The 27,071-nt window shown below is 38.9% G+C and overlaps 2 protein-coding genes across 2 annotated transcripts; one reads left to right on the top strand and one right to left on the bottom strand.

Moving 5' to 3' along the window:
- Positions 1-839: 839 nt before the first annotated feature.
- On the top strand, positions 840-16,388 carry slc25a44a (solute carrier family 25 member 44a). The gene is made up of 4 exons (XM_033968611.2): positions 840-995; positions 6,623-7,347; positions 8,007-8,134; positions 12,687-16,388. Exons 2-4 carry the CDS (start codon positions 6,714-6,716, stop codon positions 12,876-12,878), a joined length of 954 nt encoding a protein of 317 aa, XP_033824502.1. The 5' UTR covers positions 840-995; positions 6,623-6,713; the 3' UTR covers positions 12,879-16,388.
- A 463-nt stretch (positions 16,389-16,851) lies between these two features.
- On the bottom strand, positions 16,852-24,376 carry skic8 (SKI8 subunit of superkiller complex). The gene is made up of 11 exons (XM_033968461.2): positions 24,267-24,376; positions 23,998-24,054; positions 23,890-23,917; positions 23,694-23,799; positions 22,844-23,016; positions 20,698-20,846; positions 20,068-20,161; positions 19,243-19,336; positions 18,417-18,509; positions 17,662-17,740; positions 16,852-17,072 (listed from the first exon to the last, which is right to left on the bottom strand). The coding sequence occupies exons 2-11, from the start codon at positions 24,007-24,009 to the stop codon at positions 16,983-16,985; spliced, it is 918 nt and encodes a 305-aa protein (XP_033824352.1). The 5' UTR covers positions 24,010-24,054; positions 24,267-24,376; the 3' UTR covers positions 16,852-16,982.
- Between the last annotated feature and the right edge of the window lie 2,695 nt (positions 24,377-27,071).

Here is a 27,071-nt window from a genome sequence, read left to right as displayed (position 1 = left end):
ACGTTATACATAACATACACAAATAATACCAAGATATCCTGCCTAAATCTCCTTTAATGTTCAGAAAGTGTTTCAGAGCAATCCAAAAGTTCATATTACCACCCACTATCCTGTTTATACAATGCATTCTCTACTACCCCATACATAATTCACATTTTATGCCCACTAACTTTAAATAATCGCCAGACTTCATGGAATCATGGAATTATGAAAAATGAGAACTGTTGTCATAGTGATTAATAATTTAGACCTAAATATTATATGTTATGAAGCAACAACAAAAGTTATCATAATGTTGCAGGAAGCAGAGACCTATGAATATTTTACTGTTAATCACTATTTATATTATCCATTGTATATTATGTACTTTTTCTGGTGGGGAGTTTCCCATCTACTTGTGTATCTATGAGGAGATGTTTTTGCTTTCCCTGACTTGTTCCACAGTATGGCATTAATCATGTATGTATGCATGTATTCAATTACAGGTGTTTTTATTGCTCAAAATACTTTTAAAAACAAGCATTCTTACTGTGCGCGTGTTTGCCTCGCCACAGATGTGACCTGTAACGTTGCCAGGGAACCTCAGATGCTTGTATGCATCTATGGAGAGTGATAAGTTTAATGTCATACTGTGAACTAGTCCAAGAAAAGCATTAACATCTCCATGGACACCAGTAGGTGGCAAACCCTTAGCCAGAAGTGACATAGTGCGCCTTTAAAAAAATTTTTTCTTGTTTTTATCTAAATGGTAATTACAAAGTTTTGCAACACTTTTCAGGCAATGATTTAAAGTTTTGTAAATAATTTAAAATTAAAATAACACCGTGTTTATCTGATGACCTTTCACCTTTCACCTCTGTCTTGTTGGTGGTTGGTGATGGACGGGAGACACAGGCCGAGGCTGATCGGAGCAGGCCGTAAACAGGAGCCCAGACACGGGGAAGCCCAGCGGAGGACATCGGCAACCTCCAGAGACGGGATGGTTCTCCTCATAGGTGGGTTAATACCATGTTAAATCTCCTAAATACTAGCTTTTGCACCTTTATTTACACTGCTAGCTTACTGTCAGGAGCTAGCAGGCTAACTCCAGTCTGTGACATTGCACGTGTTTCTCTTCGCTTCGAAGACGATAAAGGAAAAAAAACGCGATGCTATTTTACATTAACAACGGCCGGGTTATGAAATCCTTCCTGGATGGGTTTTTTATTGCCATTAAGTGACAGTGAAAGTACACATCTGGATTAGCTTCACGTTTATGCTAACCAAACACTAGGTGACATTTCCCTTATTTGACAAAGTTAAAGCTAACATCATTTGAGCCAAGTTGTTCTGCATGGCGTAACAGGTCAGGACTATGGATAAGCAATCTAGTTATAAACACGATATCATAACTTTGCCTTATTAAATAGTTATTGACATGTTTCCTGTTGCTAAAGTACACAATGTCCTTAAAACAGATGGTATAATATTTACTGATATTTGCCATGTTAAAGCTGCTTAAAGTGAGTAAACTAACTTGTTGTAATTCTTGTAATAGGTCTACTTATACATGCAGTGCAATAGTATGCTACAGGATCTGAAGACCTCACTGATTAAACAAAACAATTGTCCATCAGTGTTATTGCTGAGTAATGTTTGGATGTAAGTATTTATGCCTGTATCATAAAGCAGTTAAAATCTTTATTGGTCAACTTAAGGAACTTGCATCTGGTAATTGCTGACACTGATAATCAGTGATGGAATGTAAGGAAGTACTGTACTTAAATAAAGTACAAATACCTAAAATGTATATTTAAGTCAGTTTTAAAATAGATATTTTTTACATTTACTTTACTAGAAAAGCCTGAGGGGTTTATTTTTAACACATTTGGGCAAACAAACATGCACAAATAAAAACGTATCAATTCAGTAATTTCTGTCAAACAAAATTCTGAGCAAATCTTCATCAAAGCAATACATTTTAAGCTTTCTTGGATCTCAAATTCTGCGAGAAATACTTTACTTGTTACTCTTTAAGTACATTTTTAAACGGGTACTTAAATGCTTTTTAAGTAGATATTTTCATGTGATACTTTTACTTGAGTATTTTTGCTCCGATATCTGTTCTTTTATTTAAGAAAAAAAACTGAATACTTCTTTGATTACTAGATAGATATAGAGAATAGATTGCATAGGTTACTAAATAATACTCCACAAGAGGACTGCAAAAGTAAAAAAAAGTTAAAAGTAGGATTCTGTTCACAGTTCTCATTATAAACAACTCCAGGAGCATTAACAGTTGAGAAAAGACTGTTAATGAACTGACAAACCAATAGACGAATCCCATGAACATGCTTGTAGAGGTCTAAACTACAGGTACAACCTTTTCATAAAGAGACAGTATAACTAGTTTTGCAGAAGATTCTATTATCTAAAAATTGCTGCCTTTCAACATTAAATCATAGTCTTTTATATTACCATGTGGTCTACTGTTGACTAAAATGTATTATATATTATCTATATGCACCCCTACTCCATATTTTCATGTGGACATTGTTGTGTAACAGTAGTGAAGACGTTTATGCAAAGTCAGCCATTAGCACAGTGATGATGAAACTTTGAGCTGGAGGAAGCCCTTTCATATTTCCTGTATTTGTCTGAAAACAAACCCCTATTTCTCTTAGGGGGCTTTCATACCTTCTCCATTTGGTCCGCTTTAAGTGGACACGAATTTGATTCATTTGGGCTGGTGTGAAAGCAGACCAGTTTGCTTTGGTGCAGACTAAAGAAGGTCCAGAAGGTGGTCTTGGGACAGTTCCATGTGGACACCAGTGTGGTTCGCTTGTAGTGTGAATGCTAACGATGCAGCCCAACTTGCACTTTTTGATCTAAACAAGCCTCCATAGCACGCTGAGTATGGACAAAATAAACCCCACATTGATGATTAAAATGGGAGAAATAGGCCATGACAAGACGTATAGTGAGGTGGAAATTAATGATTGATGTATTTTTATTTAATCATATAAAATAAGAGTGCAGTTCATTGGACTGATCACAAAAAACAGTAGAGTTGAGTCTAATTAGTAACAGGCTCGTAAAGTAGAGCTGTGGCTAACCCTCACATTTACATGTATGCATTCTCTTATAATGCTCTTGTGGCCTGTACACTCAGACATTACCTTGATCCGAGTCTTTATTATCCAGACAATGGTAATAAAGTTGTCATAACTCCATGGTTTGTTCGCCTGCTCCTGTCATGCAGCTCACGTCTGAAGTAAACTTTCTCTGACGCCTCAGCTACGCGCAATGGCCCAATGTGGAGCGCATATTCTGATATATTTGTAAAATCGACACATTGCTAAAATCCGATGCAGCTTAACTTTTGTTGACAAGTAACAGATCAGGCAGGGCCTTTCCTCTGGCCAGTGGGCTAACCGAGTGCAAGCAGGAAAATCAACTACTGGTGTGAATATTGCAGGCTATATTCAAGGGTGGGACTGGGCCAAATGTTTTTTTTTGCCATTTAAGGTGGAACTGTGCAATTAATCAAATATGAATCAAGATCTAGATTGAGTCCTTTTAATCATATCAATGATATGGTTAATGCTGCAATGATAAACTGACTAATTGTGACTAGTCGACTATAAAAAAGAGATGCACCAATCCAGATTTTTCAGTTCCGATGCAGATTTTGATATAGCTTCAAATATCTGCTGATACCTGATATTAATTGATAAAACTGCTTTATTTAGCTGTTACTTATCCCTCATGGAACTGCAGACAACTTTGTATAAATACAATTCAAGTATTCTGAGACTTTCTAGAGCAAGTCTTATTACAATGTTTAAGTCTCTTTATAATAATCAGACAACACTTTATAATTAGATGCAGGCAGTACATAGTGGTCTTATTTTGACCTCAAGAGCTTCTTAAAAAATTCCTCTCAAATACACAGAAAAAATACAAGGTACAGGGCCATTAAGCAAAAACATTGAATTACAAATACATTTTCTTTACATTGTCAAATATATGCTAAAATGAAAACCTGGGTGTAACTATTGTAGAAAGTTCTCTGTCTTAGCAGCCCTGAGTTTGGACACAGTTCAGCCCTACTCTGTGCTGTTTGCAGATGTTTGTTGATAAAACAGCTAAACACATACCCTTGACGGACAAGCCAGGTCAGGTCTGTTAGATTCAGGCTTAAACTCGACAAAGAAAGACTGAATTCCCCCTGTAATAAACCGCCACCATAAACAGACATTTTCATGACATGATTTGTGTGTGAGATTTCTGTAACTGTATGAGTCAATAAGGCTGTCATTACAAAAGGTGCTTTGAATATTATGTGGTGGGGAATACGGTTGTCAAGTATCAAAAATCGGATACTAATCGATATTAAACCTTGTAATGAGACTAGATACTCATTTGAGCAGGTATCAATACTAAAAAAAAGTTACATTCACAGGACAGAAATGAACCTTTTCTAAATAGCTTTAGAATGTTCTTGAGCTGTATCAGAACAAGTATAAGACACATAGACTTGTATACACCCATGGACCACTATGGAACACACTGACACAGAGGGATTACACAGATATAAGGCCACATGGGAATATAAAGGAAAGTACTACCATTTAATGTTGAAAATCACATTCAATTGTCCACATAAAGAGTTTTTAATTATGATCAGAGGGGTATCAGAATCACTATTGAGTCTATTCCTAGTCTATCGTGACAACTCTAGTGGGGAAAAATTGTTTTTTTAGTACCATCATTTCCTCCTTAAACAACAAAATCACCTGTCTTATTCTGCATAACTGCCAACCCTGTTGTTTAGAACTGTGCATAAACATGTTCTGAAATGTGATTACTGTATTCGTCTGTCAGTTCATATTTTGGTCTTTTTGGTCATTTTTGGAAGTGTTTAGATTTGCAATCTATGTTCAAAGTTTCCATTTTAATCGCAATTCCATATTTTTTCCAAATCGCGCAGCATAAAACAGAACACAGTTTTCACTATGCTTTTGTGATACAGCCTGGTAAACAAGTCCATCATTGTTATGGAACATGTGGGAATCAATATGCATCATGTTTGCATATTACATAATAAAGCTGGTTATATAAAGCTGCTGGTAATATAGATATGATATTTTACTGGTGTGTTTTACAGATGGTGAAGTGAAGAAGGTTGGACAGAGCACAGCCAATCTGAGCTCATCCCATAATGTAACATTGTAACATAGCAACACCACAGGCTCTGTCCACCAGGCTAACAATTAATCAAATGCTTTACAATTAGATGCAGATTAGGGCTGCAACAATGGGCTCTGTGCACAGTAGCACAGCTCTCTCGCTGTGTCTCAAAGCTAACAGTCACTTTTATTAAAATCGGAAAACATAAAATAAACAACCTATTAAAATAAATACTACCAAATTATTTTAAACTGTAGAATATTTCAGTTTGTGGTGTTGTTTTAGTGTTTATTATGCCTCAAAATTAGCATTAGCGTTAGCATTTAGACACAAACATGTTTCTTCCTAAACGCAGAAGTGTTCTCTGGTGAAGTATTCATTTTATTTGGTTAGGGTTTAACATGTCCGCCTGCAGCTCCCTGTCCACTGCCTGATCTTTAAATATTTATTCATTTTAGTCTGACTCGAAAAAAAAAAAAAAAAGCTCAGACAAAATTTGACAGGAAGTAGAGACGCTAACAGTGAGGTTGCTGTGCACAGAGCAAATTAAAAGAATTGTTGACTTTAACAGTTGTTGCTTGTAGTTCTGTCATAACACATTTTGAAGTATGAAATATTGCTGGTTCATTATTGTCCTCTATATTTTCTTCAAAGTTTTACCATTGATATAACAATCCTAAAGCAGGACACCCTCAACAAAGCAAACAATATGAAACACTTATATTCTTATATACTCATATTACAAAAGACATTTTAACAAAAAAAAAAAATAGTGTCCTTATAAAAAGATTAAATAATGTATTTTAATGAATACACTTTAATTGTTAATATTCTATATGTAGTAAGTATGTGCACATTATTACTTTTATCCGGTTAAAATATGTCTTGCCTCTACAATATACAAAAACAATTATGTACTTCAGCTTTAAAGGTAATATATTGCAGAAAAATGGACTCTTGAGAACTTTAAGCCATGTCCCTCAAAACAGACCTGGAGTTGTGTTTTGTTTCATTCACACATGTTTGAATAACACTTTATTATTAGTCTATCTATATCCCCAAAGCTCAAAATGCTCTGTTCCACATTGTGATGTCATGTAGTGGTAGTTTTAAAGCTAATAGCTATGTAATATCTTTTGTTTAGTAGAGAAGTTAGTAGGGAAATTCCAAATGATTCTAGTGATGGTATATGTGGAGCACTTCCTGTATTACCATATGACATCACACGGTGGAACAGAGTGTTTTCTGTTTGATAGAAGAACTATGACTAAATATGCAGGATTTGTGTGTTAAACATGTGAATGAAATAAAGCATGTCTTCAGGTCTGTTTTTGATGAGGAAACAACATTATAACATAGACTAGAAAATAGTGTAATATAGGCCCTTAAACAATTTAAAACAAACCTGAAACTCATTCATTGTTAATTCTTTTTATTTTTTGTATTACAGGTACAATGGACGCTGGAGATTCACCACCACAAATGAACCCAAGTTTGGATGTAACATTATAAGGAGCCCGGTGCTGCTTTGTTCGGGCACAATGCTGCAGAAGGGTGCCCTCACCATCATTGAATGGGAGGACTTGGACAAGAGGAAATTCTATTCCCTGGGCGTGTTCATGACTTTAACCACGCGGGCAACAGTTTATCCTTTCAGCCTGATCCGAACTCGCTTACAAGTCCAGAAAGGAAAATCCCTCTACTCCGGAACGTTCGACGCCTTTTGTAAAATACTGAAAAGCGAAGGCATTTGTGGACTGTACCGCGGTTTCATGGTCAACACATTCACTCTCGTATCAGGACAAGCGTATATCACTACATACGAACTTGTGAGAAAATACGTCTCCAACTACTCCCAAGACAACACTGTTAAGTCCATTATAGCCGGAGGAGCTGCTTCTTTAGTGGCTCAGACCATAACTATACCCATAGACATTGTGTCCCAGCACCTGATGATGCAAGGCCAGGGGGAGCACTTGAGTCGTTTTAAGGTTAAACCCAAAATGATGCTAGCAGCGACAAAGAGGGGGCTGACTTTCGGGCAGACTCGGGACATCACGGTGCAGATATTCGCAGAGGATGGATTCAGAGGATTTTATAGGGGTTATGTGGCGTCTCTCCTCACGTACATCCCCAACAGTGCTCTTTGGTGGCCTTTTTATCATTTTTATGCAGGTAAATAAACCAATTTCTCTCTAATCAGTTACTTTGATGGTGAGTGAATCATGTGTTTTATAAATACAAAGGACACATTTCTAAATAAAGTCCACAAAGAACACGCATAATGCAAAACTTTACATTATTAAAGTCTGTTATTATACCAAATTATGAGCATGAAGAGTAAGTGACTGGATTTAACTTTTTTTCTTTCTAAATCTGTTTTGTCTGAGATGTGCCTGAGCTATAATTTAAAGATTCACAATGTAACCTTTTTTGGAGTAGGGTCATAGAGAGATTATACTGCTTTGCGTAGAACTTTCCACACTCTGGCATGATCTTGCTTTTATTCAACCACAGATGTTAATATTGCGTTAAAAATGCCCCGAAAAACATTCTTAAAGTGAGCAATGTCTGACCTGTAACTTTGCCGGATGGCCCTATCTGCTTTAGGGAGATAGACAAGTTTAATGCCATACAGTGGAACATTCCAGGCAGAGCAATAACATCTCCAAAGGGACAGGCAGGTGGTGGACCCGCCTCCAGAAAAGTTAGAGTACAGCTTTATCCATCCATTTTAGTGTTGTTTGTTATATAATTCAAGTGCAGTCCTGTGTCTGTTGTTGTTGATCCATCATTGTCTTTTACATGGTGCGCGTGTGGCTTTGTGTTCACAGAGCAGCTGTCCAACCTAGCGCCCTCTAGCTGTCCTCATCTGCTCCTGCAGGCGATCGCGGGACCAATGGCTGCGGCTACTGCCTCCACCATCACCAACCCCATGGACGTGGTTCGAGCTAGAGTTCAGGTATATTCATAATCGTTATCTCGACTATACAGACTTTAGAACAAAAGATAACAAAGAAGATGGCATTATTAAATCCAAATGTCAAAAAAGAATACACAATTTCCATATTAACCTTTTTATTTGGTTGAAAATGTATTCAAAAAGTTTAAATATGCAATATAAATAATCACTGACTAGTAGGGTTGTTCCAATATTGATATTGGTAAAAGCTCTTTTATCGCACTTTTTTCTTTGGAGTGAACGCTGAACTTGGTAAAATAACTACAGAGAGTGCAGCTCGACTAACACAGACTTCATTCACTCACACAATTCACATAATTAGCCATATGCTCTGAGAATGAACATCTTTTTACAGGCCTTACTGCTGTTTTTATTCACAACCTGTGGTGGAAAGTGACCAAGTAGGAAAGTAAAATTGCTTACATCAGCACAACTCATCATCAAGACCATTATACATTTGACTATAACACTTTAGTTCTTAAAATCTCATTCATTCTTGTACATTTAGATTTTCTTAAGAGATAGACTTTTATTAGTTATTTTTTGATCTTGTACTGTAACAAAATTGAGTAGCCTTAGTCTGCTTCTTTACACTACGCGGTATCAGACTGGTTTTTGGTATTGGCAAGGACATGTACACCAAGGTCAAGTATTGGTATCAGAACGACATTACACTACTGATTAATTGAATACTAAACTCAATACTTGCAGCCCTAACTACTACTACTCGTACTTTTAGCTAGAATTTATACATCTCTATATTTACTATACCCCTCCCCGAACCGCCACCTTAACGTGGTGGAGGGGTTTGAGCACCCGAATGATCCTGGGAGCTATGTTGTCGGGGGCTTCATGCCCCTGGTAGGGTCACCCATGGCAAACAGGTCCTGGGAGACGGGTCTGACTAAGAGCGGTTCAGAAGCCCATCATGAAGAGGAAAACAACGAGGCCGTTTACGTTGCCCGGACTGGCGGTACCGGGGCCCCACCCTGGAGCAAGGCCAGGGGTGGGTGCTCGACAGCGAGCGCCTGGTGGCCGGGCCTTTCCCCATGGGGCCCGGCCGGGCCCAGCCTGAAGGAACGACATGGGGCAGTCCTCCCGTGGACCCACCACCTGCGAGAGGAGCCATGAGGGGCGGGTGCAGAGAGATCTGGGCGGCAGTCGAAGGCGGGGACCTCGACGACCGGATCTCTAGACATGGAGACTAGCTCTGGGGACGTGGAATGTCACCTCGCTGGGGGGGAAGGAGCCTGAGCTTGTCCGTGAGCTTGTCCGTGAGCTTGAGTGTTACTGGCTAGATATAGTTGGCCTCACCTCCACGCACAGCTTGGGCTCTGGAACCCAACTTCTTGAGAGGGGTTGGACTCTCCATTTGTCGGGCGTTGCCCGCGGGGAGCGGCGGCGAGCTGGTGTGGGCTTGCTCATTGCCCCACAGCTCAGCCGCCACATGTTGGAGTTCACCCCGGTGAACGAGAGGGTCGCGTCCCTGCGCCTTCGGGTCAGGGACAGGCCTCTCACTGTTGTGTTGGCCTACGGGCCAAACAGCAGTGCGGAGTACCCAGCCTTCTTGGAGTCCCTGGGAGGGGTACTAGACAGTGCACCAACCGGGGACTCCATTGTTCTCCTGGGGGACTTCAACGCCCATGTGGGTAACGACAGTGACACTTGGAGGGGCGTGATTGGGAAGAATGGCCTCCCCGATCTGAACCCGAGTGGTGATTTGTTATTGGACTTTTGTGCTATTCACAGTTTGTCCATAACAAACACCATGTTCGAGCACAAGGGTGTCCATCGGTGCACGTGGCACCAGGACACTCTAGGCTGGAGGTCGCTGATCGACTTTGTTGTCGTGTCATCTGACCTCCGACCGCGTGTCTTGGACACTCGGGTGAAGAGAGGGGCTGAGCTGTCAACTGATCACCACCTGGTGGTGAGTTGGATCCGCTGGCGGAGGAGGAAGCCGGACAGACCTGGCAGGCCCAAGCGCATTGTGAGGGTCTGCTGGGAACGTCTGGCGGAGCCCTCTGTCAGAGGGGTCTTCAACTCCCACCTCCGGGAGAGCTTCTCCCTGATCCCGGGGGAGGCTGAGGACATGGACTCTGAGTGGGCCATGTTCTCCACCTCTATTGTCGATGCGGCTGCTCGTAGTTGTGGTCGTAAGGTCTGCGGTGCTTGTCGCAGCGGCAATCCCCGAACCCGGTGGTGGACACTGGCAGTAAGGGATGCCATCAAGCTGAAGAAGGAGTCCTATCAAGCCTTGTTGGCTCATGGGACTCCTGAGGCAGCTGATGAGTACCGGCGGGCCAAGCGTGCCGCGGCTCGGGCAGTCACAGAGGCAAAAACTCGGGGTTGGAAGAAGTTCGGGGAGGCCATGGAGGAGGACTATCGGACGGCCATAAAGAGATTCTGGCAAACCGTCCGACGCCTCAGGAGGGGGAAGCAGTGCTTCACCAACACTGTTTACAGTGCAGGTGGAGAGCTGCTGACCTTGACTGGGGATGTTGTCGAGCGGTGGAAGGAATACTTTGAGGATCTCCTCCATCCCACGTCACGTCTTCCGAGGAGGAAGCAGAAACTGGGGACCCGGAGGCGGACTCGTCCATCACCCCGGCTGAAGTCACCGAGGTGGTTAGCAAGCTCCTCGGTGGCAAGGCTCTGGGGGTGGACGAGATCCATCCTGAGTACCTCAAGTCTCTGGATGTTGTGAGGCTGTCTTGGCTGACACGTCTTTGCAACATCGCGTGGCGGTCGGGGACAGTGGAATGGCAGACCCCGGGGTGGTGGTCCCTCCGTATAAGAAGGGGAACCGGAGGGTGTGTTCCAATTACAGGGGAATCACACTCCTCAGCCTTCCCGGTAAGGTCTATTCCAGGGTACTGGAGAAGAGATTCTGACCGATAGTCGAACCTCGGATTCAAGAGGAGCAGTGTGTTTTTCGTCCTGGTCGCGGAACACTGGACCAGCTCTATACTCTCCGTTGGGTCCTCGAGGGTTCATGGGAGTTTGCCCAACCAGTCCACATGTGTTTTGTGGATCTGGAGAAGGCATTCGACTGTGTCCCTCGTGGTGTCCTTTGGGGGGTGCTCCGGGAGTATGGGGTCCGGGGCTCTTTGCTAAGGGCTGTCCGGTCCCTGTATGACCGTAGCAGGAGCTGTATTCGCATTGCCGGCAGTAAGTCAGACCTGTTCCCGGTGCATGTTGGACTCTGCCAGGGCTGCCCTTTGTCACCGGTTCTGTTCATTATATTTATGGACAGAATTTCTAGGCGCAGCCAGGGGCCGGAGGGGATCTGGTTTGGGAACCACAGGATTTCATCTCTGCTGTTTGCAGATGATGTTGTCCTGATGGCTTCTTCGAGCCAGGACCTGCAGCAGGCACTGGGGCGGTTTGCAGCTGAGTGTGAAGTGGCTGGGATGAGAATCAGCTCCTCCAAATCCGAGGCCATGGTTCTCGACCGGAAAAAGGTGGTTTGCCCTCTCCGGGTGGGTGGTGAGTCTCTGCCCCAAGTGGAGGAGTTCAAGTATCTCGGGGTCTTGTTCACGAGTGAGGGAAGGATGGAGCGTGAGATTGACAGGCGGATCGGTGCAGCGTCTGCAGTGATGCGGTCGCTGTATCGGTCCGTTGTGGTGAAGAAGGAGCTGAGCCGGAAGGCAAAGCTCTCGATTTACCGGTCAATCTACGTTCCTACCCTCACCTATGGTCATGAGCTCTGGGTAATGACCGAAAGGACAAGGTCACGGATACAAGCGGCTGAAATGGGCTTCCTCCGCAGGGTGGCCGGGCGCACCCTTAGGGATAGGGTGAGGAGCTTGGTCGCACGGGAGGAGCTCGGAGTAGAGCCGCTGCTCCTACACGTCGAGAGGAACCAGTTGAGGTGGCTCGGGCATCTGCTCAGGATGGCTCCTGGACACCTCCCTAGGGAGGTGTTCTGGGCATGTCCCACCGGGAGGAGGCCCCGGGGAAGACCCAGGACACGCTGGAGGGACTATGTCTCTCGGCTGGCCTGGGAACGCCTTGGGGTCCCACCGGAGGAGCTGGAGGACGTGTCTGGGGTGAGGGAAGTCTGGGAGTCCCTGCTTAGACTGCTGCCCCCGCGACCCGGACCCGGATAAGCGGAAGAAAATGGATGGATGGATGGATATATTTACTATAATTAGCCAAGACATTGGCAGTACACATTGTTATGGTTAGATTTCAGACTGACCAGTTCTCCTTTGCCATGGCTGAATTGTCTTTTGTATACAGTCTGTTCACTTGATGTAGGGGAGTCAAAATTGTTAACTAGGCTGTAAGCAAATTTTGATGTTGCACACTTATTAGCTTATCGTCACAACAAAACTCCACTCTGGTCTCTAAGATTTGTAGAAAATGCTTATAAACTCATCATGGTGAATAATTAGGATGCTCTGAATGCATAAACTAAGTGAGGAATAACTTTCTATCACTGCAAACCGTTTAAAATGAACTAGTTCAGTTTTTCACATTTTTAAGACGGTAAAAATCCAGTAGAGTATATTTAAATTTCAGACTGACCTGTTCTGTGTTGCTGCAGGTGGAGGGCTGTTCTTCGGTCATTGGGACGTTTAAGCAGCTGATGGCGGAGGAGGGCATGTGGGGTTTGACCAAAGGACTCTCAGCACGGGTCATCTCCTCCACCCCCACATCCGTACTCATCGTTGTAGGATACGAGACCCTCAAGAGACTAAGTTTGAAAGCAGAGCTGATTCACATGAGACACTGGTGAAATGTGAAATAAAAATGTCGAACAAGGGATGTACAGTCTTGCAACAAGAGCGGAGACAAGAGTTCAACCACTAACCTGAAAGCTGTTGGTTTGATTCCCACGACTGCCCCATGCATACTGCTCTTGTGTCCTTGGGCAAGAGTCTTCACCAATTTGCCCCCAGTAAACTGCCTCTGCACAGACTGGAGTGTGATGGAGTCAGTGATTCTTCGCTGTGGCCAGTAGAAGCAGAGAACATGACAAATAATATGACCACAAAAAACTGTGTATTGTCAGATGTGCTTTGATAAACTTTCATTTAACGGAGCTGTATGTAGCCTGCACTCATACTGTTTTAAAAAAAAAAGGTACTACAGTCATAACAGAACCTGGGTTGCCAGAGCCTTAACCTGCAGATAGAGGAGATGTTTTTTTCATTTTCAGTATATGGACAGGCCATGGTCAGAACCACCTGAATTCTCTGATTGGCTGCAGTTGCTCGGGTTTAAGTGGTGAGGATTCAGATCAGAGAGTCCTTTTTAGGTTTAAAACAACTGGATTTCAGCTTTGAAACTGGCAACACAAATGAGAGACTTCTGTGATAATCGTCTTGAACCAAAACCCCAAATTATTACATAAACATTTGAACATGTCTACCTCATATATGGGGACACAGATAGGTCAGGTTTATGGGATTTAACATCAAAATGTTACATACAGTTCCTTTAATAAAGAGTTACAAACTGGGATCAGATGCTCCTGCAGGTGGTCCCTAAGGCTGTCAATGAGAATCAGACTTGAGTCAAGATGGTTGCCAAAGTTTTATCCTTAAGTTGGCATCGCTGTGTTTGTGACACAAAGTGCTGCTTAATATAATTCATGGGGTGAATAAACAAAACACAATGAGGTACCCAAACTTTAATTTTAATGTTAAAAAGCCCATGAAAAAAATCTTTAAACTTATTTTGTGAAGTCCAAAGAAGAAAAAGATATTGGCAATGTTTATTAAATCAACTTAAATTAGACATGATGATCTTACACCATGAACCAATTTTGACCAGTTAAATGTAGACTGTGAAAATAATTTAGTTTTGATTCACTAGTTCTTAATAGGTTGGATTCACAACATTGCAACATGTCACAACTCCTTTAGTTTAACCTGAGGTGGAGAAGGGTCAGAATTCTATGGTGGAATTTACTGTTTAACTATCAGATTACAGATGTGTTGACCTGGTTTATGGTTAATATCTCCATAATTACTGGTCCTATTCACATTAAACAATGGCTCCAGAAAGCAGTGCCATTATTCAGCCCCAAAGAGGTGATAGGTGTCAGTTGAAAGCACTTAAAACCATAAGACTTTTATTTTAGATATTTCTTTCAAAAACAGTGAATCCCCCGTAGGGTTCTATATACCGCTCATCCCTCTCTAATTTGACCGAAATGATAATGGACATGCCCAATTGAACCCAAATCAAGTGCTCATCATTTTTATTGTAAAGTTTGATCGCTAATTATGTTAAATGCCAACTTATTGCCTTTCTTTTGCACTTGAGATTATATAAAAAAATAATCATTCCATAATTGAGTTTGTGCTACCTAAAGCTGATGAAATACATTAAGGTCAATGAGATTGTAAAAAGCAGGTTATGAGATCTTAAATGGTACTTAGAGCTGCACTGTGCACTTTTCTGGTAGAAGTTCCGCCACCTGCTTGTGTCTATGGCGATGCTATTGCTTTCCCTGGCATGCCGCCATAAATACAAGCAGATGACACTACCAAGGCAAGTTATAAGTCAGATCTGTGTAGAGGTGGAGCCGGTCACAGTAAAAAATACATGTTTTTTTTTTTTTTTTTAAATAATAAAAACAGCTATGAGTTTGACTATTTTAATACGATACTGTGGAACATTTCAAATAAAGCAATAATCTCTCTGTTGTAATAGAGCACCTACCAGAAAAGTTCCATAGTGCAGCTTTAGGGTCAATGGTAAAATTCTGTCTAGTTTTCAAAATAAATGCTTCCAAGTTTCTCTCATTGTAATGTCGCTTGTACCTGTTTTTTTGTGAAATTACAATATTGCGAATTGTGACTTTTAATGTGCCAATGTACCAATTTTTTGTGAGAAAGTGCGACAGATTTGACAAGGGGCCGTTCAGCTGAGTAAAATGGCATAAACAGGATTCAACTTCACAAAAGCAGCTAATTTCACAAATATCAGCCTTATGACCCTGCTATAGGCCAATGTTTGTAATTCTTCATTTTGGGGAGATTACAATTACAATAACTGTTCTGTATTCGCCAAATGAAAGGTGATGATTGGAGCAGCATTTTAATGTGTAACATGTTGTAGATTATTGCATTTGGGGTACTGTTTTTTATAAATACACTACCAGTCAAAAGTTTGGACACACTTCTTTATTTCCATGTTCATAAACACTATAGATTCTCACTGAAGGCATCAAATCTATAAATGAACTCATGGACGGTAGCGAATAAAAAATGAACTCAAAATTACTCCAAACATGCTTTAGATTAATAAATAAATAAATAAATATAGCCACTCTTTTGGCATTTTTTGACCCCGACAGTTGTTAAGTGAAAACCATTTCTCAAGACTTTGTGATGAAGCTCATTGAGAGAAGGACAAGGGTCTGGAGCAGTGTCGACAAAGGAAAGGGTAGATACTTCAAGGACTTAAAAAATACCTATATATTTAATTAGGGATTTATTTAACTTTTTTCTTGGCTACATAATTCCATATATATTCTGCCATATATTTGACATCTTTTGTATTAATATAAAATGTAGAAAATAGTAGAGAAAAACAAAAAACAAACACTGAATAAGAGGGTGTGTCCAATCTTTTGACTGGTCATGTAGGTAGATTTAAAACTTGAGCTGTATAATGACTCCCTCCATCTGTATGAACTATCGGCCTATAGAATGTTGTAATGTCTTCTGAAACCCAGCCATATTTCTCTGTACTGAAGAATCTCACTGCCAATACAGCGTTTGAACAGTGTCTAATGTAAGTACAATGTTTAATGTAATCCGGCACTGCCAACATCCTATTTCTGTTAGAAATGGAGCCAACCAGTTTTACAAGCACAACTATCACAACAAATTAAAAGTTCACTATGTAACTTTTCTGATGGCTTTTCTGAGGCCCAGCCACCTGCTAGTCTCCATGGAGATGATATTGCCTGGAATGTTCCACAGTTATTAAACTGATCTATTATGTATTTATTCAATTACAAATACTTTAGTTTTAGTTTAGTTTATTGAATTGAAAATCTGACCTGCAAGTTTAATGTCATACCATGAGACATTCCAGATAAAGCATTAACATCTCCATGGAGACAAGTACACCATCCACCTGAAAAGTTACATAGTCCAACTTTAAAGATATTGTACATAGTTTTAGAAAATCTGTCATTATCTAAATGTAAGTTGAAGATGTGTAAATGTCCAGTTTCATGTGTTAAACATTGAACACCTGGAATAAAAGACGTATGATTCTTAAATGTAAAGTTTGTAAAGAGTGTCTTTGTGTTTTGTTATTCTGTTTTGCCACTGAGGGGAGCACAAGATTATACACTGTCTAATGACTTGAAGAAACTGTCTAGTGTTCCCACAACTATTAATATTTTTGATATTAAGAAAAGAAAACTCAATTCACATACAAAATATTAGTTGTTTTTTAATATAATTTTATAATATTTAATATTTAATTATTATGAGTGTTGATTTTAAATGTTTGTATATGTGTATCTCTTTTTTTAAATTGTTCTTCTATGTAAAGTGTCTTTGAGTATCTTGAAAAGCACTATATAATTAAAGTGTATTATTATTATTATTATTAATATTACGCTGTGGTCCACACTGGTTCAAAATAGACACCTTTCGAAAGCATTTCAGAAAATTAGGGCTCCAGATGGAATGAATATCTAAAGGAAATTATTATAAAATGATCAAACGACAAAATGTACAAAAAGAAAAACTTTATTTGACCAAATGGGGCCAGTGCAAAACATCCCAACACATGAACTGGATCTGTCAAACATGAACAGCTTTCTCTCCAAAAAGCCTCTGGTTTGGTGGCATTTGCTGAGCCGCCTGTGTCACATGGGGCAGTCATAGATGTGGATGGAGCGGTCGTCTCCTGCAGAGATGATCTTTGAGCCTGTGCTGTTGTACTTCACACTCCAAACCTGAGAAAGCAACATGTCATGAAGTTAAACCAGACATATTATGCAAAATGGAGTTTTCCGAGCTTTTAACCACACTATAGTCACTTCCTCTCACTCTCTCAAAGTTGTAATTAGAGTGAGTCGTGCATGTTTGTTTAATCTAATCTTTATTCTCCTGTATTCAAGACGTCATTGCTCCGATCAACCCCTGTTTTCACCTCCACTGCCCCACGCCACTGTTCTATACTTAATCAGTGATACACACAGGATTGGGAAGCCATTTTGACACAATTTTTTTTTTAATTTACTGCTCGCTAGTGTGCTCTTGCAGCTATCCACAGGAACTTCTGATGACGTTAACGGTGACGTCAGCTCTCATCGGGTTCCACAATTTTACAGTCCAGATGTTGATGGACTTGTTTCTTTTATTAAGTAATCAATATTGTGATTTAAATTGTGCAATATAAAACTTTATAATCCACAAGTGTCATAGATTATAACTACGGTATATAGCAGAGCAAGCACAATGTGTTTTCTTTAATAATAAGGTTAAATGGATGTATTAATAAAGCTGGGCCTAATTCACTCATGACATTGTTGTCGTGGTTACCTGGTCTTGATGGTCAAAGAAAGTGTTGATACAGGCTCTGGAGCTGGCATCCCAAACTTTCACACTTTTATCAGATGAGCTGAAGGAGGAGAGGACAACAGATACTATCATACACTGTTATAAAATGTATTCTAGATATAGAATAATTAGAATACAAAAGTGAATTATTTCTTATATTTATTGTTTTTATTACATTTTGTCTTTTGGCATATGGTTTAGAGCCTTTAGAGTCCAGCTATTTTTTTTATGTTTTTATGTAAGGTTTTATTCTGCATTCTTCACTTTTAATATATATTTTGTGATTATTCATGTTTTGATTTGTTGTGTAATTTTAATGTCTTATTCTGTAAAGCACTTTCAATTACTTTGTGTATAAATTGTGCTATACAAATTGCTACTGTTTTATTTTATTTTTTAACATTATCAAAATACAATTACAGTTATACAATTACTATTATTGCAATTAATCATTGTGATGAAGTGTATATAATATAATTTCCTATCAGTGATGAATAAAGCTTAGACTTTCGTATTTGTTATTAAACTATAACATTTTAGATTTTGTATTTTGAGCTTTTACAGGAGAAAATGTCATAACTCACCTTTGCCACTCACTAATAAACGTTGTGATGTCATTTGCATATGCTTTATTTTATTGTCATTTTGAACCAATGATCTATTTCAAAAGGTTCTGAGGCACTACAGAGTTTTTTACAGTATGGTTTCGAAACTGAAATGCTCCTGAAACGTTTTACCTGGAGACAAAGTGTGTGTCGTCGGGTGAAAAGGCTACATTAAGAACCCACGATCCATGTCCACTCAGAGTGCCGGCAAGATTAGCATGTTGTCTGCAAAGAGATATGTCAAAATTATACAAGAAAAGGAGATTAAGAAATGAAGGTTAAGATATCACGATTAAAGATGTCACTGACAACATGTTAAACACTACACAAATAAAATGAATACTTCATCAGAGACACTTCTGTGTTTAGAAAGAGACATGTTTGTGTCTCAATGCAAACGCTAATTCTAATTTTTGAGCCATAATAAATATTAAAACAGCACCACAAACTGAAGACCTTTAAAATCAGTCTGGTAGTATTTATTTTAATGAATTTGAATTTTAATAGGTTGTTGATTTTATATTTTACGCTTTTAATAAAAGTTAGCATACACTTTGAGACACAGTGAGCTAGCTAGCTTGCTGCTGTGCACAAAGCCTATTATGTGGTTTAATTTCCTGTTTAAATGCCAGACTGTAGATTTGTTGACCTAGTTTATTGTTAATATCTGTGTAATTACTAGGCCTATCCACATGAAACAAACCCTGCACAAAGGTCAATGTCTTGTCTGTCTGTATAAACAAACAAAAGACATTATTTTTTCACAATAGCTTCAGAAAGTGGTGCCATTATTCAACCCCAAAGATGTAACTGTTGTCAACTGTCCTAAGGCCATGGGGCTTTGGAGAGACATACTTTATAAGGCTACTTGTTCCTGTACAAATATTACACATTTTATATCATATTGCCATGGATCTAAAGCTTGCCGTAGTTAAACAGTGCAGAATGTTGAACTCACACATCATAGATTTTGATGTAGCCGTCGTCTGAGGCTGTGACCAGGAGCTGAGAGTCTGGGGAGAAGGTGAGGGAGCGGATGGGCATGGCGTGACCTAAAAACAAGAGGATTATTTTTATTATTTTGGATAAATATATACTACTGATTTGTATTTTTAGTGAAGTTTTTAGATTTCTGAGCAATGTTTATGAGGTCTGAACTACAGGATTAGCAGATTTTACATAAAAACATTATATCTGTTTGCAGAGGATATCATGTTACTTAAAGATCCACTATGTAACCTTTCTGGTGGAAGATCCGCCACCTTCGGGGAAAAATGGTGCCTGATTTTCCGTTATTAATGTGCATATGTTGATTTATGGACTCAATAGCAAAATAAAAATAACAGGATCATGTAGAGTGAGTTAATTCAAACATTTTAAGACCAAAATGATGAGCCTGACAACAGCAGAGAGAGGGGCGAGTTTTTCAATAGAAAGTGAAATGGAGCCTGAGTCGATGGAGCCGGAAGCACACCCATAATCACTTCCTATTTGGAATTTGACGGCTAGCAGGTTAGCTATGCCCATTTATATATATAGTCTATAATTGTTATATGTTGTATTTTTATCTCTGTTTGAACTGAATGAATCTTGTATGGTGCATCTATGTAATTTTACATCTATGCACAGGTATATGTAAAAGGTGGAGGGGTTAATATGAGCCCTGTTGGGTTTTTTGCCTCTTCTTGCACCTTCCTTTTTCTATTATATCCTTATTTTGTTACATGTTATTTACAAAGTAAAATAAATTAATGTTTAAAACTTCTTAACGTCAGAGCGTTACCTTCCAGCGTGTGGAGCAGTTTTCCTGTGGCAATGTCGAAAATGTTAATGATCCCGTCAATGGCTCCACTGGCCAAATACTTCCCATCTGGACTCTAAAGAAATGTCACAGACACATCACAGAGATCATAAACACATTTAAGTAACACAAGAACATATCTGTGAATCAATACAGCTGCACTATGTAAATTTTCTAGTGGAGGGTCCGTCACCTGCATGTCTCTACAGAGATGTTAGTCCTTTGTCTGGAATGTTCCACAGTATGACATTAAACTTACTGGTAACTGAACCTTAATCAGCCATAATAATTCACAAACAAAGACTTCATTCATAATGAATAAATTGTTTACTAAGCCTTTGTTCATGCTTTATTGAGACTGTAAATAGTGTAGAGGTTATAAAATGTTACTGGTCAGATCAGATCTGACCAGTAACATTTTGATAAAAATGTATGTTTTTCAAGGTGTTTTAACTATGAAAGCACATGTAACTGAATGAATGCAAAAACTTTAATGCCATACTGTGGAAAACTCCTGGCAAAGTAGTAACATCCCAATGGAGACAAACTGGTAGCGTCCCCCCACCAGAAAAGTTTTACAATGCACCTTTACATATTATAGAGGACACTTACATATGCTATACTGAGAATGAACTTCCCTCTTGTGTCCAGAGAATATTCTTTCTTGCCACTCTCGACACCAAAAATGTTGACTTTTCCGTGATGACTTCCTGTGGCAATGTGTTTGGAGTCTGGAGAGAAGGCGACTGTCCATGCATCAACTGAAAGTAACAGTACAAACATATTATTTGGTTAAATTAGGGTCCAACTTTATTTTATTCAATATAAGACAGTGCACATGTGCTAGTCTAGCATGTAAACGTGCCAACTGACAGGCTGATGGCAGAGGGGAAGCACAAAGTGCTTCTGTCTAATTAACCTTACAGATTCTCTCAAGAGTCTCTCAAGATGGATCCTCATCAATTTGTGAACTCACAATTATCATGACAATCCATCTTGCTGGAGGTTAGTATATAAGATTTTGATTTTAATTTCCATAAACATGACCTGTCTATGTTCCCATATACAAGGTAGACAGGTTCAGAACAAATATATCTTTTATTGATAACAATGCTGATTTATTCTTAATTACAAAAAGATTGGACATGATGGCCAAACTGTTTATGTTTAACGATTATCCAATCAGAAAGCAGAAGGTACTTCTCTCATTTGGGTTGCCAGTTTTAATGCTGAAATCCAGTTGCTTTAAACCTGAAAATGATTCTTTCTGATCTGAATCCTCACTACCCAAACTCCAGCACCTGCAGGGGTTAATCAGTGCCACTGCTGCTGTTACATATGCTGTCCATGTATTGAGAAAAACGTGGCACTACCAACCCAGGTTCAGTTGTAATGTAATTGTAATGCCTTTTATAAAACAGTAAGAGTGAAAACTACATACAGTTCCTTTAAACTGTCACTTTCAGCCATTATATTGATTATTGTGGCCTCGCTGGCCTTTTCTCTCTATGGACCCTTTTTAGAGAGTGACCTATAGTGGGAGCAGTGAAGCAGCACTGATTGGAGCTGACAGGGCATCTGGGTGAGTGCAGTTTGTTTCACACATGAGTCTCTGAGCTCAGGGTTGCACAGAGGTAAAGGGAGAAAATGAAACGATCACTAAGCTACACCACAGGGAAATGGAGCTGTCAGCAACAACAAGACTTTACTTTATAGTAACAGAAACACTGCAGAAAAAATACAATGATGAAAACCTGTGGTAATATATAAGTAATAACTCACTTTTAGTAATTAGAAATCATATTAAATCATAAGTGTGTCAGCGTGTTTCCGTACATAAGAACGATACAGTATTTACGTTTTTGTTTATTGCTGGTTTTCAGAGGACATCACCACATTCTATAGGCCAATAATATTTAATACAGATGGGGGCAGCTAAAATTTATATTGTTTAACTGCAGATTTTCATTGTAATTGAAGGTATTAATTGGTCTAATCACTAATAAAAATGATCAGGTTCAATACTAAGTAAATAAGTAGTAAATTTACCTTTTAGATATTTTATGGCAAAGTACAATGTCATCAATAGAGAAATCTGGCTCTTGCCGTCCATCTGAGAGTACAACATTGTCACATTCAAGAATCTGAAAACCACTAATAACTGAAAACCTGACGCAGAATAAAAAGTAGCATACTAACAGCTGCTATGTGACCCAAAGTTAACAGTGTGTCCCGCTGGTTGAAATAGACAGTGATGGGAAGAATACTTTTAAAATGGATTTAGTTACATTTAGTTGCATTAAAATGTATTTTGAAATGTATTCCGTTAATATGGTCCAATCACAGTGCTGTATTCTGAACACTTAGAATACTTTTACATCAAATTGCACTGAAATTATAAGGTAAAGATGCAACAAACAAAAAAAAACAGCTTCATGTTTGTGTCACTATTTGCTAAGCATTTATTTATCATTCATTGGAGAGGGAAAAATTACACATGCACTCACCACAAGGGCAGTGTTTTCCATTTTTCCCACTGATTATGTGCAATCTGAAGTCTAAATTGCATGATAAAATACCACCATGTATTCCTTTGGTTTTAGAAATGTAACAGTATTCTGAAAACCACCAAATGAAAAAGGAACCATATTGGAATACAGGTACTTGAAATTTGTATTCTGAATAAATATTCTCCGTACACGTATTCCCAACAATTACTTCCCTACACTAAACCCCATGTGGGATGGCAGAGCTGTACCTGGTCCGGCGTCCATAGACTTGATCTGTTTGCCTGACTCCAGATCCCAGAGGCGGATGTGAGCATCTAAAGAGCTGGAGGCAGCGATGGCTCCATTGTGACTGATGTCGACAGAGACCACCCCGAGCTGATGCCCCTCCAGAGTCCACTGCAGCTCCAGCTTCTCATCAGACCTACAATAATACAATACGTTTAGCTGTAGAGCATTCTAGGTACATGTTGTATATTGTGGTAAACGTGATATTATGTAACATTTGATAATACATTAATAATAGGCACAACTTTATGTCATGCTTAAACAATATTCTGCAACAAACAGTAAAGAATTAATATTACCAAAACTAACATAAAAATATGCAACTGTTTCCAAATACATACCATCACTAGTTTCTTGCTAAACACTTATTAAAGATGCACTATGTAACTTATCCATCTTCATGGAAACAAGTAAGTTTCACAACAGGGCTAAGTTACAGTGGAGAGGCAAACCCACTGTTGTTGTTTTTTTAACATTAAGAATATCTATAATTGTGTAAATGCAAGACTGATATGTTTAATGCCTTACTGTAGAACAATCTGGAAAAACTAATAACATAAATGGCAGCAAGACTGCCCACCAGAAAAGTTGAAGAAGGAATCTTTAATGATCTTGAATAGGTCTCAGGACCTATGTTTAATATATGTTATCTTTCACAATATAATGGTTACTGTGCCGCGCTTGATGATAGAAACCGTTTAACATACATTCTTTACACAATACAGTAACAAACTGAATCTTGAGCAGAAATGACTACATATTCACATTATGGGGGTGTTATATTTTCACTGATTTCTTATTATTTTTGTTTACCATTTCCAGACTTTCACCATGTCATCCAGAGACCCCGTGACGATAGTCTCTGATCCATCTGCTTCACTTTTCCCCCAAGCTGCCGTCCAAATGGCATCGTCGTGGGCTGTGAAAATTACACGTTTTATTAGATCATTTCAGCATAATTTAATTAACAAATGCCTCTATTAGAAATCAGGTAATGCAAACCACTTACCATGTTCTTGTTTGAAAAGTATACTGTACTAATATCAGAAACAGAACAAATAAATTAAAATGTTGCAGATATGTAGCTTGCACGTGTAGTTTATGACATTTTACTTACTTGAGTGCTCATTGTTTTGGTCCTGGTGATAACTCAAGCCACTTCAGTTTGATCAAGCTTAAGAAAATAAAGCAAATTAAGACCCGAGTAACTACAGTATAAACAATATATATTCGGACTTAAAACGGGAATCAATATGTACAAGTATAATTTCCTGTGCACAATATGTTCATCTAACTATTTAGCTTATCACGGCGTGTATTTATAAAGTAAGATTATTTAGCAAGCATAAAACTGCGTTGGAATATTCTCACGGATGTAATACGTACCTTAATTATTGTTATTTCTAGTTTTATTCAAAGATTCACGGGTTTCTAGCTTTTCATTCACAGCAGAGCCGCCATCATAAACAAACTACGTCACTTCCGCTTTGTCTTCCGGGTTTCCTGTGACACGTGGAGTCACACTGACATCTAAAGGAGAAGTGAGGGAGGACAGCAAAATTATTGATTGCCTCGATTGTAATGTTCGCCTTTGTTAGATGTTTATGATTTTATTCTAGTCTGGGACACATCCAGGTTAAGATGTTGGTATACATAAAATAGTGGAAAGAACACGTAACATTGTCAATTCTCGATTTACTTGTGTTATTATATAATCTGAGGGACTTCTGACCTTACATTTATTTATTGATTTATTTATTGATTTATTTATTTATTTGCCTTATGGTCATTTTCAAGCTTGTTTTTTGTGTTTTAGTGTAGACAGCATATTCCCCTTTTTACTGTTGGTGGGTATCAAATTGGTCAAAAATAGGGACATTTCTTGGTGGTCCATGGTTTTGGATAAATCTGCTGGGACATGGGACACAGGGCTCAAAACAGGGACTGTCCCAGGTAAATAGGGACATTTGGTCTCCCTAGTGTCGGTCAAATCCAGAGGTGGGTAGTAAAATACTGTAGATGTTGTAACTGTGTACATTTTGGGTTTTTTGTTACTTTTAAGAGGATTTGTCAAAATGTACTTGTTACTGAGTATTCTGACCATGTAATTAGCATAACATTTAAAATCAAGTAATCTACAGCATGAGCACAACTATCCCAGTGCACTGCTGCCCGTGTGTCTGCTCCTGAATAAACCTACACAGAGACACTGTATCACCTCTGACAGGTTTTATGTCAGAGATTAAGCAGACTGTCATTTACAACAACTCAAGTAACCAAATTCAGTGTTAAACAGTTACATTTCTAAAATTTTATAAAAAATACTGATATAAAATTCTACTAAACCTGCATTGCAAATTTGGTAGCCGTACAGTAGCTCAGTTGGCAGAGTGGTGAATGCTGTTACTGTGTTCTTGGGCAAAATACTTAACCCACCTCGCCCCCAGTGTCTGTGTACACTGGTGTATGAATGTGTGGGTGAATGGGTAAGTCGTTCCTTGATGTAAAGCTCTTTGAGGGCCTTGAAAGTGGAAAAGCGCTATATAAAAATACGACTACCATTTTTCTTGCACTTATAATTGACTACATGAGCAATATAACTGTACTTTCACTTTTTATTTTTATTTTGCAAACAACTAAAAGTTAGGCTGGATTCTGACAATTGAAGGATGCAAAAACTAATAAAATAAAAAAAAAAATAGATTTTGCCATGATGGAGTCAATTCTTTGACTGAAATGAAAGCATAAGAAACGTGTTGTAATATAAAAAGTGTAATAATTAGGACATTTTAACTCAATCATGCATTATGTTGTGGATACATTTCACAAACAGACTTAAACCTAACTTCTGATCTAATATTTATCACAACTGACTGAAGCATGATATATTGTTACAGAGAAATATTGCGATAAACTGCAACAATTAAATAGCAGAGTGAACACACGTACATGATAAATATTGAGCCCCAAAATATATCGTTCTAGCTTTCATATACTGAACAATAAGCTGATATAGTGATTATAGTAGTTAACTATACTAACATTATCTTTAGTGTAACCTCTGGCTGCATTCGCCGGTGTTGTACTGAAGATCAGCTCCTCAGAGTGAGACTTCCTTCTGCTCTGAGACGTGTGAAACAGTAAGAGGAAAAAAAAGAAAATATTTTGACAGCTGCAGCAAACTGTTCCCCACGAGACACACGAGCCGATGGGATGAGGTTTCAAAAGCATCTCTCTGAAAAGCACCGGGAGGAGGAAGAGGGGAGACTAAAACTGAACTGTAAGGTTTATGAATGACCCCAATTATTGCAACTATTAGATTAAAGGTGCACTATGTAACTTTTCATAACTATTAAAGGTCCGATTTGAATTGACTATTGTGAGATTTTAGTCATGTTATAATGTCGTTATCTCCTCAGAAACGTACCTGGAGTTGTGTTTTGTTTTATTCACACATGTTTGAATAACACTTTATTTTTAGTCTGTTACATCTCCAAATCTCCAAATGCTCTGTTCCTCCTTGTGATGTCATGAAGTGGAAGTTTTCAAGTTAAGAGCTACCTTTTACCTTTAGTTCAGTGGAGATTGGAAATTCCAGGGCTGAAATTATCGAAAAAGAAGTCTACATTTGCAGGGTTTGTGTGTTAAACAAGTGGATGAAACAAAACACAACTCTAGGTCTGTTTTTGATGAGGAAATAACATTATAACATAGAAAATAGAGTATTATAGGGGCCTTTAAAGGAAGCATATGCATTTTTTTAAATTTAATGTTCAAATCAAATATTGATTTTACAATTATAATGCTAAAATATTCTTAACTACAAAAGTACATTGGACAAAAACAAGTTGTTTATGTTATAATTTGGTGTTTTATTTCTCAAGATCAGAAAGCACAATGAGCCTCACATGAGTCTCTCATTTGAGTTGCCAGTTTCAATGCTGAAATCCAGTTGTTTTAAACCTATAAGGACTCTCTGATTTGAATGGTCACTACCTAAACCCCAGAACCTTCAGCCAATCATGAATCAGTGCTAGTGCAGCCTCTGCAGCTCAGTGAGTGAATTCTCGAGGTCCTGAGGTTTCACATGAGGCCTGTCCTTATACGAAGAATGAAACACACCTGTATGTGTCTCTATCTGCAGGTGAAGGCTCTGGACACACAGGCTCAGTTGTGTTTTTAGTAGCTTTT

The sequence above is a fragment of the Periophthalmus magnuspinnatus genome, chromosome 6, assembly GCF_009829125.3.
Source record: "Periophthalmus magnuspinnatus isolate fPerMag1 chromosome 6, fPerMag1.2.pri, whole genome shotgun sequence".
Lineage (NCBI taxonomy): Eukaryota > Metazoa > Chordata > Actinopteri > Gobiiformes > Gobiidae > Periophthalmus > Periophthalmus magnuspinnatus.
Note: the sequence above shows the minus strand (reverse complement) of the source record. Positions and strands in the feature narration are given on the sequence as shown.

Bases quoted from the DNA above. Each gene is read 5' to 3' on its own strand.
- slc25a44a (XM_033968611.2), top strand. From the start codon at position 6,714: ATGCTGCAGAAGGGTGCCCTCACCATCATTGAATGGGAGGACTTGGAC. The intron at 7,348-8,006 runs GTAAATAAACCA...TTGTGTTCACAG, and splicing joins TTTTTATCATTTTTATGCAG to AGCAGCTGTCCAACCTAGCG. The intron at 8,135-12,686 runs GTATATTCATAA...GTGTTGCTGCAG, and splicing joins TGGTTCGAGCTAGAGTTCAG to GTGGAGGGCTGTTCTTCGGT.
- skic8 (XM_033968461.2), bottom strand. The intron at 20,162-20,697 runs GTAAGTGTCCTC...ACATTTCTTTAG, and splicing joins TCATTCTCAGTATAGCATAT to AGTCCAGATGGGAAGTATTT. The intron at 19,337-20,067 runs GTAACGCTCTGA...TCTTGTTTTTAG, and splicing joins ACTGCTCCACACGCTGGAAG to GTCACGCCATGCCCATCCGC.